The sequence below is a fragment of the Eretmochelys imbricata genome, chromosome 25 (genome assembly GCF_965152235.1).
Source record: "Eretmochelys imbricata isolate rEreImb1 chromosome 25, rEreImb1.hap1, whole genome shotgun sequence".
In the NCBI taxonomy this organism is placed as follows: domain Eukaryota; kingdom Metazoa; phylum Chordata; order Testudines; family Cheloniidae; genus Eretmochelys; species Eretmochelys imbricata.
The window spans coordinates 10,069,236-10,082,296 of record NC_135596.1 but is presented as its reverse complement, the minus strand read 5'-3'; the positions used below and the strand labels follow the sequence as shown (position 1 = coordinate 10,082,296).

Here is a 13,061-nt window from a genome sequence, read left to right as displayed (position 1 = left end):
CGCCTGAGAGTGGCACCCACTTACACCAGGTCCGTACTCGGCTGCTGGCCTGCCCGAGTCAGTTGGAAACGCAGAAAGGGCCCCAAACCAACAGGCTTTCTACTTTGGTTTTTAAAAGCAAACGGAAAGACTCCGAGCCGCGGACCAAATGTCTCCTGAACAACGCCGAGATCACTCCTCACCACCCCAAGGACCCGGTGGAGATGAGACGCATCAACTTCCAGACTCCAGGTAACTGGCTGCAAACCAGCCTCTCTCCCTAGGAAAGAGAAGTGGAGTGACTGCCCTTCCCCCAGTCCCTTCTTGCCTGCATTAAGGCTGTTGCAATGCTGTTTCTGCTGCAATCCAACTCTAGCCAAATACACAATGGAGAAATCTCTTGAGCCCTGTCTATGCTAAGCGAGAGTGCTGCAAGAAATCCATGCTTGGAGCCCTCTGAGGTGGCAGCATCTTGTGTCTCCGCACAACAGCCACTCCAGCCATTGTGAATGGGTTGTACCAGACAGCTGCAATGGCTGGAACTACTGTAGCTGTGGTCCAACTGGACTGGTGCAGCCCGGGTTAGATAGGCAGCCATGAGCATTGGAGCTGCCCCGACTTAGCCAGTCCTCCTGACTCAATCTTGTAATGCAGTGCCTAAGATTTGGAAATTACCCAAGGGCCACAGGGATGGGAGCTACAGGATTCCCAGAATGCACCAGTGCAAGCACATCTGTCACGGGCACTGTGTGCTGATGCACCAGAATAGTTCTTCAGAAACAGCTCTGTCGTGCGGACACATGAATCCATCACAAGGAGAAGCAAGACAAGCAGTTGTTCATGCAAGCAAATGCCCCGACAGCCTTTTCTCGCTTAGTGTAGACACCCTCTTGGTGGGGGAGGGGGGCTTCTGGTCTCCTTCCCCAGCTAGTAAAACACTTACCCACCTTGTAGAGAGGCACCAGGCACCCTCCCTTCTACACCTACGGGCCTCCGTACACGTGCATGGGTCAGCTGCCTGCATGGCAACTCTGCAAGCCTCCACCAACATGCATCCAGCACGGGCACTTCCCCACATAGAGGGACACCCACACTGCTGCACAGAACGGTGCCTGCAGGCTGGCCCGCTGCGTGGCTGGGGGGTCCCCACAGCAGGAGGAGTTGGAAAGGAATTTGTTGTGCTGTTGGGGCTGGTTGTCGTTTTTGCTGTTTTGTGCTCGTTAGTAATGTTTCTGCAGCTCCCCCCTGCCCATCTCTGTCCTTGGGATTGCCTCAGCTTTCTCGGGGGAGAGGGGGAGCTGAGAAGTTGGTAGCTAATCAGAGGGCAAGGATTGCTGCTGAGCCCTAGGGCAGTGCTCAGTTCAGATTCCCACAGCGAGGAGATGGGAGCCGCCTTCCCCAGGGTCAGTCCCAGCAGCCCAAGCTTTGTGGCTGGGTAGGGGCTGAACCTCCTTAGGTAGCAAAGGCAACGGGTTCAAAGCAGCCCCTGGAGACTGAACACACAGGAAGATTCAGTAGCAGCCAGAGTTGTCGTGAACTCTGGTCCAAACTCCGCTCTGTTCCACTAGTGTCAATCCAAAGTAACTGCAACGGAATCAGTAGAGTTACTCTGGATTTACAGCAATTCAGCTGAGAGCACAATGGGTCCCAGGCTGGTACCGCTCCTTACTGCTGCCTCTCTGCTGGGGCATGGAGTCCAGTGTGCCCTTGCAGTCCTCCTGCAGCCTGAATCCCAGAGGCGGGGATGGTGCCCAGTGTTGCTTCGAGAGCTTGGGTTATTGCAGCTCTGTCTGACCTTCCACCCTTCGTAGAAGCAGTTTCCCAGAAGAGCTCCAGCTGCAACTGGCAGCAGTTCACTTTGCATTAAAGGAACCGTTTCCAAGTGCCCACTGGGGAAACGTGCTTTATGACGGGTGCAAATGGGACGCTCCACAGAGCAGCTCCTGTTGTGCAGGGAGGGTGAATTCATCCCTGGAGTAACTCCATTCATACCAGTGCCTCTACCCCAAGGAAGAATGAACCTGGAGCGAGAGGGGGCTGGAGTTTGCACATCTGGGCATCGAGCTTAGGGTGCCCACTTCCCCCAGGCATTCTGGCACCTAGGTATCGATTGACGCATCCACAGCTAGGCTCCATGTGCAAACAGAGGCCAGCACGTGAGAGAAGTTCTCCGGACAGGAGTCATTTCCATCTCAGCCCTAGCCAGCAAGCTCAGAAGAAGCTAGTCAGTCTCAGTGTAATAGCTGATGTATTCTTTATTGGGAGACTCTTTCCTGCCCTTGCAGAGGGATGGCTTGATCAGAAAGCCGCTTTCCATCTCAGACTGTTGTAGGCCAGCAGGTCTGTTCCCCGTTGGCCAGTGCAGGAGTGGTCTCTAGTGTGTCCTTCAGGGAAGTGTGCAATGTAGTTTTAAATAGCCCCAGCCATAGAATCGTAGGACTGGAAGGACCTCAGTAGGTCATCTAGTCTAGTTCCCTGCACTCAAGGCCGGTGATGCTTCCAACTTCCCTTGGGGAACCATTGCACAAAGAGAGCTCAGCGGTGGTGACTTTATCTTAATACTTACCTGATAATCCAGGTGGGGATTTTCAAAGAAGCCTAAATGAGTCAGCTACCCAGCTCCCACTGAATTTCTGTGGGAGGTGGGTGTTCCTTTGAATATGCCAGCCTGCAGTGTGCCGATGGTGAGGAGAGATCCATGGCTTAGGTTGCAGGTGGGAGACTCTCTGGGTACATGCAGCCACTAAAATAAAATCTAGTCTGGCACAAAGACCGTCTCCTGCCCTGTTCTCTGTAAAGGCTCCCTGTGATCCAGAGAATCTTCATTCTGTCCCCAGTAGCAAATGGGGGACTGGGGGGATGGGGGGTACACACATGGGGTTGGGGGAAATAAAGCACTTTTCAGTGGCCCTGCCCCTACCGAATCAGCACAAAAAATTAACTTTTCATTTCCTCTTAAATTTATGTTGCTTTTTCCGTTTGATTAGCATGAAATTTAAAAAAAAAAAAAGAAAAAAAGTGTATTTTTATTTATTTATTTTTTACTGTTTTCTGCAGATTCTGGTCTGAGCAGCCCTCTCAGTGACCCTGAGTTTGACTTTGAAAGTTAGTTCCTGTGTGTTTTTGTTCCTGTTGGTTTACATTTTTTCCCCTTTTGTTGGTTTGTTTCTTTTGTCGTTTTTTCTTTTGTTTTTTGTTTTGTTTTTTTCCCCGTTTTTCACTGAACTCTCTGTGTGTCCCTGTGGCGCTTGCCATCTCATCCCTCTTCTGTGCCATTTGTTTGTCTGACCGCGCTTCCAGTTTTACAGTACCAAACTCAGGCCTTGTCAAAGTGACAGTAATGGCGACAGTAACATAGGGACAGAGTTCCTAGTGACTGACTTAAGAGACGCTGTCCGTCCCTCTGTCTGTCTCGTTCTCTCTCAGGAGATAATTCTGGGTTTCAAGGCTCCCGTGTTAAAGGTGTTTCAAGTCTGAACTTAGAACAGTCCTCAAAAGCTCGGCTAAATGTGCATCATTCTGATCCGTGGGAGAAAGCAGCTCTGTGTACACTGGTCTGCGTGTGTGTTTGTTGCTCCATTGTATGGGTAAAGGGAAGACTGTAGCCAAAGACCATACTCCTCCGCTCTCCTCTTAAGAGACCCGCACCGACACCCTTTTATGACAAACTAGGGAAAAGGCCATTTCCAGTACCTGGCAGCTGCTTGACACTCACCTGGAAGCTCAGTCCTCTGTCTATGGTCTGCACCTCCGCTGGGTTTCATTAAAAGCACCCTCCAACTGCAGGGGAGTTTGCTAAGATAAACAAGCTGTGGCCCGCACCAGATGTTCGGGTGATGTTTCTGCGGAGTTGGCTGGTACACAGGAGTGGAGTGATAAGATTAGAGAGGCTCAAGTGATTGAAATGCTAGATGAGACCTGCTCTAAGACTTTGACCAGGTAGAAGCTGGGATCCAGGCTCCTAAGTCCTTTTGGCATGTTAGGCAGTTACTTACCCTTGGCTAGGTGCTTCCAACACACACTGACTTCAGTAGGAGCTGCCGATGCAGCTCTAGAGCCTTTGCCTGGAGTCCTAGATGATGGGGTTGGAACAGGCCTCTAGACAATTTAGTCCATTGTTGGCACTGAGCTGAAAGGACCCCTCTCCTCTCGGTACAGGGGTGGTCCCAGATGAACCCATCTGTGCTCCTCTGCGAAATGACGTTACCAGCTGCTTGCTTAATCCAAACCCATATCTTTCCTCTCCCCCTCGACACAGTGCATTTCAGGATCTTACGGAAAACCCTGATGTGCCTGGCAGCCTGGCCAGGAAAGTGTTTACTCATTTAAGAGAATTCCAGCCTATTTTCCTTATAAAGAACCCTCGGAATTGATCTGACATGGGGATGTCTGCCCTAGGAGACCAGGAGAGAAGCCAGTTCCCAGGCACTCTCAGCTGTTGGTTTATGAATGTGGGGGGTGGGCAGGGACACACTGATGCAGGGAGCCTGAGATGTCTGAGGCTGGGTAAAGGCTGAGGCTTTTCGCTGGAACTCTGACAAAGGAAACGTCTCCTCAAATCCATTAAAGGAGAATGTGACTTCCGTGGTGCAGATCTTGGATGGGGCCTTTCCCATCATCCTCTGTGTGATGGGATGGACAGGGACCTCATCCTGGGACCAACTAGCCTGTGACCCTTTGGTTTTCTTGCTTTTTTTTTTTTTTTTTGCTCCTGTTATTTTTTTTAACCTGTATATTTATTGTTTGGGATTTAATTTACGACTCTGTTTCTAATTGCACTTCAGCTAATAATCTGAAGCTCCTCCCAGCAGAGTCAGATTCAGGTGGTGGCAGCTGGCCCATATGCTGGCTGCCTGCCTCGCTGCCTCCCACCCCAGGTGGGAGGAAGTCAGCAGGAGGAGTAACGTGTACAGATCTGGAAACAATTTATTATGTTGCCAGTGGTGGTTCTGAATAGAACTCAATGTGCTCTAATGATCAAGGGAAGTTTCTGGCCCTCTGCAGCACCTACCTCTTACTCTCAGAAAGGGCAGAAGGAGAAAGCGAGGGTTCTGTGCTGAATGTTTGTTATAATGTTAGCATAGTGCGTCACTTCTTCTATACAGAGAGGCCGCCCCTTGGCCAAAAGGGTCCCAAAGCTCTTTATGAGCTAGATGTAGATGAAGGAAACACTTCACTTCCACCACTGAAACACAGCTGTCTCTGGGGCGGAACGCAGGAGACTCACTTGTCTGAGGACAGCAAGAGGTGTGTAGAGAATCAGGCAAGCTAGAAACCCACTGGCTGTGACTCCTTCCTTCCATGAGCCGGGAGAAATGTTCTAGCCTGACCCAGTTGGGCCTGACAGGCCATACTGGTCCAGCTTACCTTCCATATACCTTTTGCTTCCTGGTTTTATTTTTTCTTATCCTCCGTGTCTCCATTTTCTGCCTAGCTGTCCAATTCCGGAAGGGATGATTAGTTAGTTTGGGAACAAAGGCATCTGACTTGGGATGCCGATCTGGGCCAAGCCCTCTTCTGTCTGTGGTGAGCCCAGTCTGTGGCCTGGGGAGTGAAAAATACACTGTAAAACTGAGGATTGTCATGCTTGCTTTGCCATCTCTGTGCTGAGTTTTCAGAGTAACTGACCATGCTGCTGCCGCCGCTACTTACTTTGTCACACACGCCACCAACGGGGCTCGAAATTCTCCATGGCTCCCACCTCCCCTACTCCCCTTTCCATTCGGGGTGGGGGGCAATGCAGTGGCTTCTCAAAAGGTTGCCCGTGTCTTGGCTGGCAGGCAGCGGAGTGGAGATGCTGCTGGAACGAGGGCCCAGATCTTCCCAGGTGTTTAGCTGCCTCATTCCCATTGCAATCAGTGGAAGTTAGGTGCCTCAGTACCTTTGCAGTGTCTCGGCCAGGGTGATTTGATGCAGGTGAGCAGTGCCTGAAAAGCTTCTCCACGCAGGTTTCTATTTGAGCGCTTGAGAGCAAGGGATGGTGGTGTGAGGCCCCACTGCGTGAACCTGAGTTCACACTCCCACAACCACCTTTTCCGCTGTCCCTTCTCCAGTCATCCTAGCTACAAATCTCAAAGCAGGATGCACAGATTAGTAGGATTTTCAGTCCAGTTCCTGACCGAGCCCTACCACCAATCTCATTAGTCCACTGTGACCGCCTCCTTCAGACCCAAACATCATATGAAAGGGTGCAGTGTGATCCCTTTTCATGGCTCTTGCCAGACGCATCCATGTTGATGCAGAGGGAGCTCCCTTTGCATTCAGAGACCCATGCCATCCAGAACTCAGCGCAGTGGGGCTTAGGGATGCTCTGGCAAACGGCCAATGAGGTGCCAGGTTTGGAGAGGGCAAGGTGCATTCTCCTTTTGTCCTGGAAGGTGAAACGCGCCCCCTTCTGGTGCCACTTTGATCAGAGAGTGGCACCACCGGAACAGGCCCATGGAGTCTGCTTACAATGGTGGCCTTTGTCCCTGCAGGATCGCTCAAGGGCTGGTCAAGGGACCCACAGGAAAGAGCAGTGGGAAGAGTTGGCCACTGGCCAGTCATGCTGTGGAATGAGCCTCTTCACAGTGATGCACTGAACATGTGCTTGGCGTTTTGGTGGGGAGAGGAGAGGTGTTCCCAGAATGATGTAACATTTCCTTTATGCTGGACAGGAAGGCTCCGGATTAAGGGCAGTTGACCCAGCCCTGGGGTGTTTGCATGGAGCCCTAGGCCAATATGCTCCCCAGTGAGCTTTAGAGGGGTTTATTATCACATGCAGAGCCACAACAACAACTTTGAAAAGCCTCCTCAACTCTCTCCCATCTGCACTCCCCTCCCCACCCACCCATTATCATCGGTCGGCAAGAATTCTGCCCCGTCCCTGTCTTTGAGTCGGTGTTTGTTTACGACCATGCCGAGTGCTGTGACATTTGCTGCGTAGGTTTCCTTTGGCAGAGTTTGCTCGTTTCAAGTCCACTCCTGGAATCGCTAACAAGCATCTGCTCTTTGGATTTGTTTTTTCCCTTTTTATTTTCTTTTGGTAAATGTTGAGAATGGGGCCATCACAGGGGAAAGCTCTCATTTTCCTTTTTACTTCCAAGGACACAATTTCGAGCCCTGAATCGTCTCTCTTCTAACCTTCCTCCTTTCATTGCAGATCTCACATTGTAATTTTTTTCTTGTTTTTATTTTTTCCCTTATAAAATATGCAACATTGACAATTGGTGGTGGGTGTTTTTTTTGTTTTGTTTTTTTTTTTAATTAAATGAGATTTCTTTTCTCCCGCTGTCTTTTCTGCTAGGTATGCTCAACCACCCACCAATCCCCATCTCCGAGCTGGCAGAACACACGGAGCATCTCAAAGCCAACGATAACTTGAAATTATCCCAAGAGTATGAGGTACGGGCAACAAAGGGCATGCTGGGTGGGCCCTCAGAAGCATGGGCCTAGGAAATCCACCCAGACCCCAATCCAGCAATGCAATTAGGCACAAGCTTAATTTTGTGCACATATGTATTCAAGTTGAAGTCAGTGACCTGCTCAAGTGCTTTGCTGGACTGGGCTGCAGAGAGCAAACACTGTAGTATAGACGAATCTGTGTGCAGTATTTGGATTGTAAGATCTTTGGGGCGGGGACCATCATTTTCGTCTGTGTTTGAACAGCGCCTTGCACAATTGGTCTTGGTCTGTAACTGGGGCTCCCAAGAGTGCCTCCTGAGGAGTTTTCAAATACCTGTTGAGACCTAGAGTTGTAGGAAAATCTGTGAGCCTCAGCCAGCTCTCCTGAAGCAAGGGGAACTAGGCGTCCATTGCTAATAGCACAGAGGACTGTCTGTTGCTCTCCTTCATATCACTGATAGCTCTGTGTCCCAATATGGGCAGTCACTAACAGGGCCCTCGGAGCGAATAGGATAAATAAAACTCCAGACCTCAGTCACTACTCCAGTTTGCATTTTGATTCGCCCTCATCCAAGAAGCTCCCATTTCCGTTCTCTGCAAAAATGCTCCGGCGCCATGCACTCAAGTGTTAGCCAAAGCCAATTGGTAGCTTGAACGTCACTGAAAGCAAGTTTCAGAGGTGTGTGTTTGCCCATAAAACTAGGTTCACGCAGTGTTGGCTAGTGAGTTAAATCCCGGCACCAAGTGCAGATGTCACAATCGATTGTCCCAGCTTACTCCGGGAGTGAAGTTACATAAATTGCAGACTGACCAGACGATTAAATTATTTGTTCATAATACGTGCTGGTCGTTGCTAGGCAAATGATGAAGTTCTAGACTGTCCAGCTCATAAACCAAAAGGAAGGGGTGATTGGGTGTGAGTTTTATCACTTAGCTCTTCTGACTCATATCGGTGATGCTCTATAGACAGCTCCCTGCCGTAGGAGGCGTGTGGGGGGGAAGATCCTTTGGCTCTATGGGGTCTTTCACCCCATCTCAGAGTTTGGGGGGTGCGTGGAAGCCAGAAGCCCGTTAATATGCTCTGTACAGATTTCAAAGTCTAATTTGCATAATGCAATCTCCCAAGTGCCCTGGCTTAGTTCCAGCAAAACCTTCCCTAGTTGGGGAGCCAGGGCTAAACAAACAGCACTAATGAAATGAAAGCGAGGCAAGATTAGAGGGATCGAGAGCAAACAGACACATTACAACAGTATAAATACCCATTAGTTAGAAATGCTCTGCAGCAAGAGAGTGAGAGGACGTTAGTGTCTTGCGGTTTTGTACCAGCTTTTCCACCACCTCTCAGCTGCATGGCTCATAAAATACACGCCAAGAGCACCAGATCTAAGCCGTGCCAGAGGAGAATGGAAACCCTGGAGGTTAGGGTGCCAAGGGAAGGGAAAGGGAGCTCTCAATTGCCCGTGGGTGCGCAGCAAGGGTCCAGAGCCCATGCTCGTGGGAACTGGAGGCTACTGGTCCAAACAGCGCATGCATGACGTATGCCTGTCCCCACAAAATCCTGCCCCCCTAGGAGGGGCACAGGCAGGCTGTGAAGTGAACAGCAGGGAGTACTGTGGAATGTGCCACTGCCAAGCTCCAACTGGAGCCCCCCCGAGACTCCAAAATGATGGTGGAATTAAGCCCGAATTTTATTTAATTCTCTGGGTGAGGATTTAGAGGTAAACATAATTAACCTAATTTCCATATCTGGGACAGCTGGACTTAAAAAACCACCAGCCCTGGCATAAATCATTGGGACAGGCGGGGAGAAGATTTTTCTCTCCAGTGCAGTCCACTGTTCCCCCCTTTATCCTTCCAGAAAAGAGCTGCTGTTGATTCAGTGTCTTAGGACCAGATTCCTTAACCCTTGTCTGACCAGGGAGAGGCACCATTTCTTCTCTTGCCAAATGGGCACATGCCAGCCGTTACAGGGTCAAACCCTCCCCAGGTCGTCTTGTCCATGACTTTGCTCATGCAGAAACGTTCCCTGCTCTTCAATGCACTGTCCAGTTTTCAAATATCCCAAACAATGCTGCTTCCACCACTTCTCTTGGAACAGGACATTTCCCTTCCCACGGTCGAATACCCCTCACTGATAAGGAAGTGTTTCCCTGATATTTACCTTAATTTTTCCCTCTCTTACTTTTATTCCATTATGCTTTGTTATAACCCTTTGTCCAATCCCATCAGGTACTGGTAGAGTTAAGTCTCTCTTTTTAATAATTTCTTATCTAAAATATATAGATTTTGCTTTTCCGTTTATTCCTCATAAATCCATCCCTTTGGTGTGTCCCCCGGTTATATCTGTTGCTCTTGTCCCAGCTTCTTCCCAGTTTTTTGGTAATACGGTGCCCATAAGAGAAAGCCAGAATAATCATTCTTGGCACTGTTGTACCACAGCGGCATGGAGAGGAAGTGTTTTTGCCTACCTGCTCCTTGACTTGATGCCTCTGTATGTGCAGCCTCAAATTGCATTGTACTTGTGTTTCGTTTGCATTGTAATGGAAAATATTCCAAGTGCCCCTGGGGCATGTTACAGAAAAGGAGATGGGGGGTAGTCCCGCTGTGTCACCGTGATGATACTGAAAGCAGTGAGGGGAGGGTCAGTTACTATTTCTGGGGGCAAAGGATGGAGAGCAGCATTCCATTCTTTGGCTAGATCTGCAGAGCCCAGACTTGACCCGCAGTGGCAGGTTGCACAGAGCTGACCCCCACCGCTCCTCCTTTCTGACGACATTTTTCTCTTTCCTGATTCTTCCAGTCCATTGACCCTGGCCAGCAATTCACATGGGAGCACTCAAACCTTGAAGTGAACAAGCCCAAAAACCGCTACGCTAACGTGATTGCCTATGACCATTCCCGCGTCATCCTGCTGCCCATTGAAGGTAACCGTGGTGATCTCTACTCCTGGGCGTTACTGCTAGCCTGTGGCTTTTTCAGGGGAACGCAGGGCACTGTGGTCCACAGAGTCCCATGATACTGCTCTCTGCTCTGTCTCCTCTCACCAGGTCCCTGGCAGGGTCCTGTCATGATAATACGTTCTGATCTTGGTCACACTCCTTGCATCCTTAGTTTCAAAGGAGCATTTATTTAGAAGCTGTGTTCCCTTTCCTTGAAGGTTAGCCTGATTTAGCTCCCAGCTGCATGTACTCCCAAGTAACGGGAAGAATCCAGACCATATACCGGTTGGAGGAAACCTGGGGATGGGCGGTGGTGGTGCTTTCAGAATCAGTGGCAGGCTTGGAGTAGCTTTTTGACAGTAGCAGTGCTGGGTCTGCTCCTCATCGAATATTCAAGGCAAAACTGGAAGCCTCCCTCCAAAAACCCTTTCCACTAAGATGCCAATTAGCAACAACACTTGGCTTCGTGCCCTACAGGCCTTTCCTACGCAGGTCCCTGAGCGGACATATGACTGAGGTAGTCCGAAGACTTGCAATAACCTGTGCAGCGCCTGGCTCTCAACACAACCACCAGCTTGCAAACCAGGAGGAGAGATGCTTCTGTGGAGAGAAAAGCTGGTGCTCCAATAGAGTCCCTGCAGTGGGGCTTCCTTGGATGGCTTCCACTGATGTGACATTCTGCTCTAAGCCTCTCACCTTCGTGTCTTGCCGGGGGATGTGCCATTCATGGTCGGCCTTCTTCAGTCAAGAATTGTCCATCTAGCCACCAAGAGCAGGCCTGGGACAAATTCTAGTGACACCCTCTCTCCCTCCCCCCCCAAGCTGGTGTTAAAGGTTAGTTGAGAAATTCTAGGGATAAGGTGAATGGCTAGAATCAATCCCTTTCCAAAATAATTCCAGGGGAGGGCATTTCCATTTCTGAGGGAACCGTGATAATGGAGATCTGCCAAGAACCAGCATCGATTTGGATCAGCCCTGGCTGTTGCTGAAGGAGGATTTCTAACGTTTCTCATTACAAAGATGACTGTGTCTCAGCTTGTTTTCCGTCTGAAATTAATATTGCATGAGCCTTTTAAATTGTAGAGCTAGGCTTTCAAAAGTCACATTGTCGTATTCACTGGAAGAGAGAGAGAGAGAGAATTCCTGATATTTTCAGCCAGCACCTGGCTTGCAGCAGGGAACAGTCTGACTCTGCCCAAAGCCCAGGGAGCGTCTGATGCCAGCACAAGTGCAGTCTCTAGTTACGTTTAGTGTTCAAACTGCTAAAAGGTGCTGCCTTGACAGCCCTATGGTCTAGACCAACCTGTTTATCGTTGTGGGCCAGTATACAGCCCACGGTGTGTTACCTGGGCTGCAAGTTGAGAACCCCCTCCATCACCCTACAGACCCCTATGCCCAACGCCCCAGCCCACCCACAGACCCCTCCACAGAGTGGGGCCAGGAGTGGACCCCAGGTGCGGGGCTGTGGGGCAGCCCCTGCCTGGACTCCGCTAGGCAGCGGGGCCCCCGGACCCTGCCACACCAGGTGATGGGGCAGCCCGCACCCGCGGGCCCAGCGGCCTTTGGGCCACGGATTGAGTACCACGGGTCTAGATGCTTCTGTCTATCTCCAGAACAGATACAGCACCGGCAGTGGTGGGGCAAGCTTCTCTCCTGCTCAGCCAACATGCTGCAACCCTGGCAAGATGGGGGGTTCTGTCTTCATGGCTCCGTCGGTGCTTGGCACCTCTGCCAACGAAGTGGTGTGAGGTTGTGCCTGCTACGAACGGGACTAGGTCCCAAGTTATCTTACACAGGCACTGAAGAGCCACCGGATGGTAACTGTTTCCAGTCGTGTGCTTCCCCTAGTAACCCAGACGCTGCACATCCCCAGCAAGGCCGTCCAGTGAGCGGCTGGAGAACGTTAAGCTCTGTGCTTGAGTGTTGTTCTCCTTCTTCCACTCCACCCAGACAGCTCTGGGTTAGGCTGTGCCTAGAAATCAGCCTGCAGCTGTGTCACGCTGGGCAGTACCCAGAAGCACTGGGAGAGGAGGCATGTTTTGTTCCACCAGTTCCCAGTCAGCAGTCGTTTCTTCCTGTCTCATGCACCCATCATCCAGCCATTTTCATGCCCTTAACTCAGGAGGGGCGGTAGAACAGAGGACGAACGGGCAAGGCAGACAGGAGCAGATTTGCAACCCCACTTGAAGAATGATCTGCACAGAGACTTACTGAAGCCAAAGTCCTTTCCTCTGCACTAGCTGGCAGGTTCCCTCCCAGCAGCCTGGGGTTGGGTGTGTTTTGTTTTGGTTTTTGGTTTTTTTTTTTTTTAGTTGTTCTTTAAATTCTGCTTTTGTCCAGTCTGCAGTGTGCCAGCTGTGCCCAGTGAAGAGGAGGGGGCAGTTTTCGTTCAATGACTTCTCTGTAACGAGGCCTGTTACACGGCAAAACATCGCCCCAGCTCCCTGCCACCATTTCAAATGACACAGCTGGCCCAAGGGGGCAGCGGAGGAGATTAATTCCAGAAGCTCAGCCTTTGTTGACACTCCATGACATGTGCCAGCAATGCCCCTCTGCCATGTACATTGGTCAAACTGGACAGTCTCTACGTAAAAGAATAAATGGACACAAATCAGATGTCAAGAATTATAACATTCATAAACCAGTCGGAGAACACTTCAATCTCTCTGGTCACGCAATCACAGACATGAAGGTCGCTATCTTAAAACAAAAAAACTTCAAATCCAGACTCCAGCGAGAAACTGCTGAATTGGAATTCAT

The 13,061-nt window shown here is 50.3% G+C and overlaps 1 protein-coding gene across 1 annotated transcript in view; it reads left to right on the top strand.

Annotated features, from left to right (window-relative positions):
• Positions 1–13,061, top strand: part of PTPRS (protein tyrosine phosphatase receptor type S) — a 134,059-nt gene that overhangs the window by 107,453 nt on the left and 13,545 nt on the right. Inside the window, exons 16-18 of the mRNA XM_077841947.1 lie at positions 119–231; positions 7,265–7,362; positions 10,163–10,286. Coding sequence (XP_077698073.1) covers positions 119–231; positions 7,265–7,362; positions 10,163–10,286 — 335 coding nt within the window. The remainder of the gene's footprint in view (positions 1–118; positions 232–7,264; positions 7,363–10,162; positions 10,287–13,061) is intronic.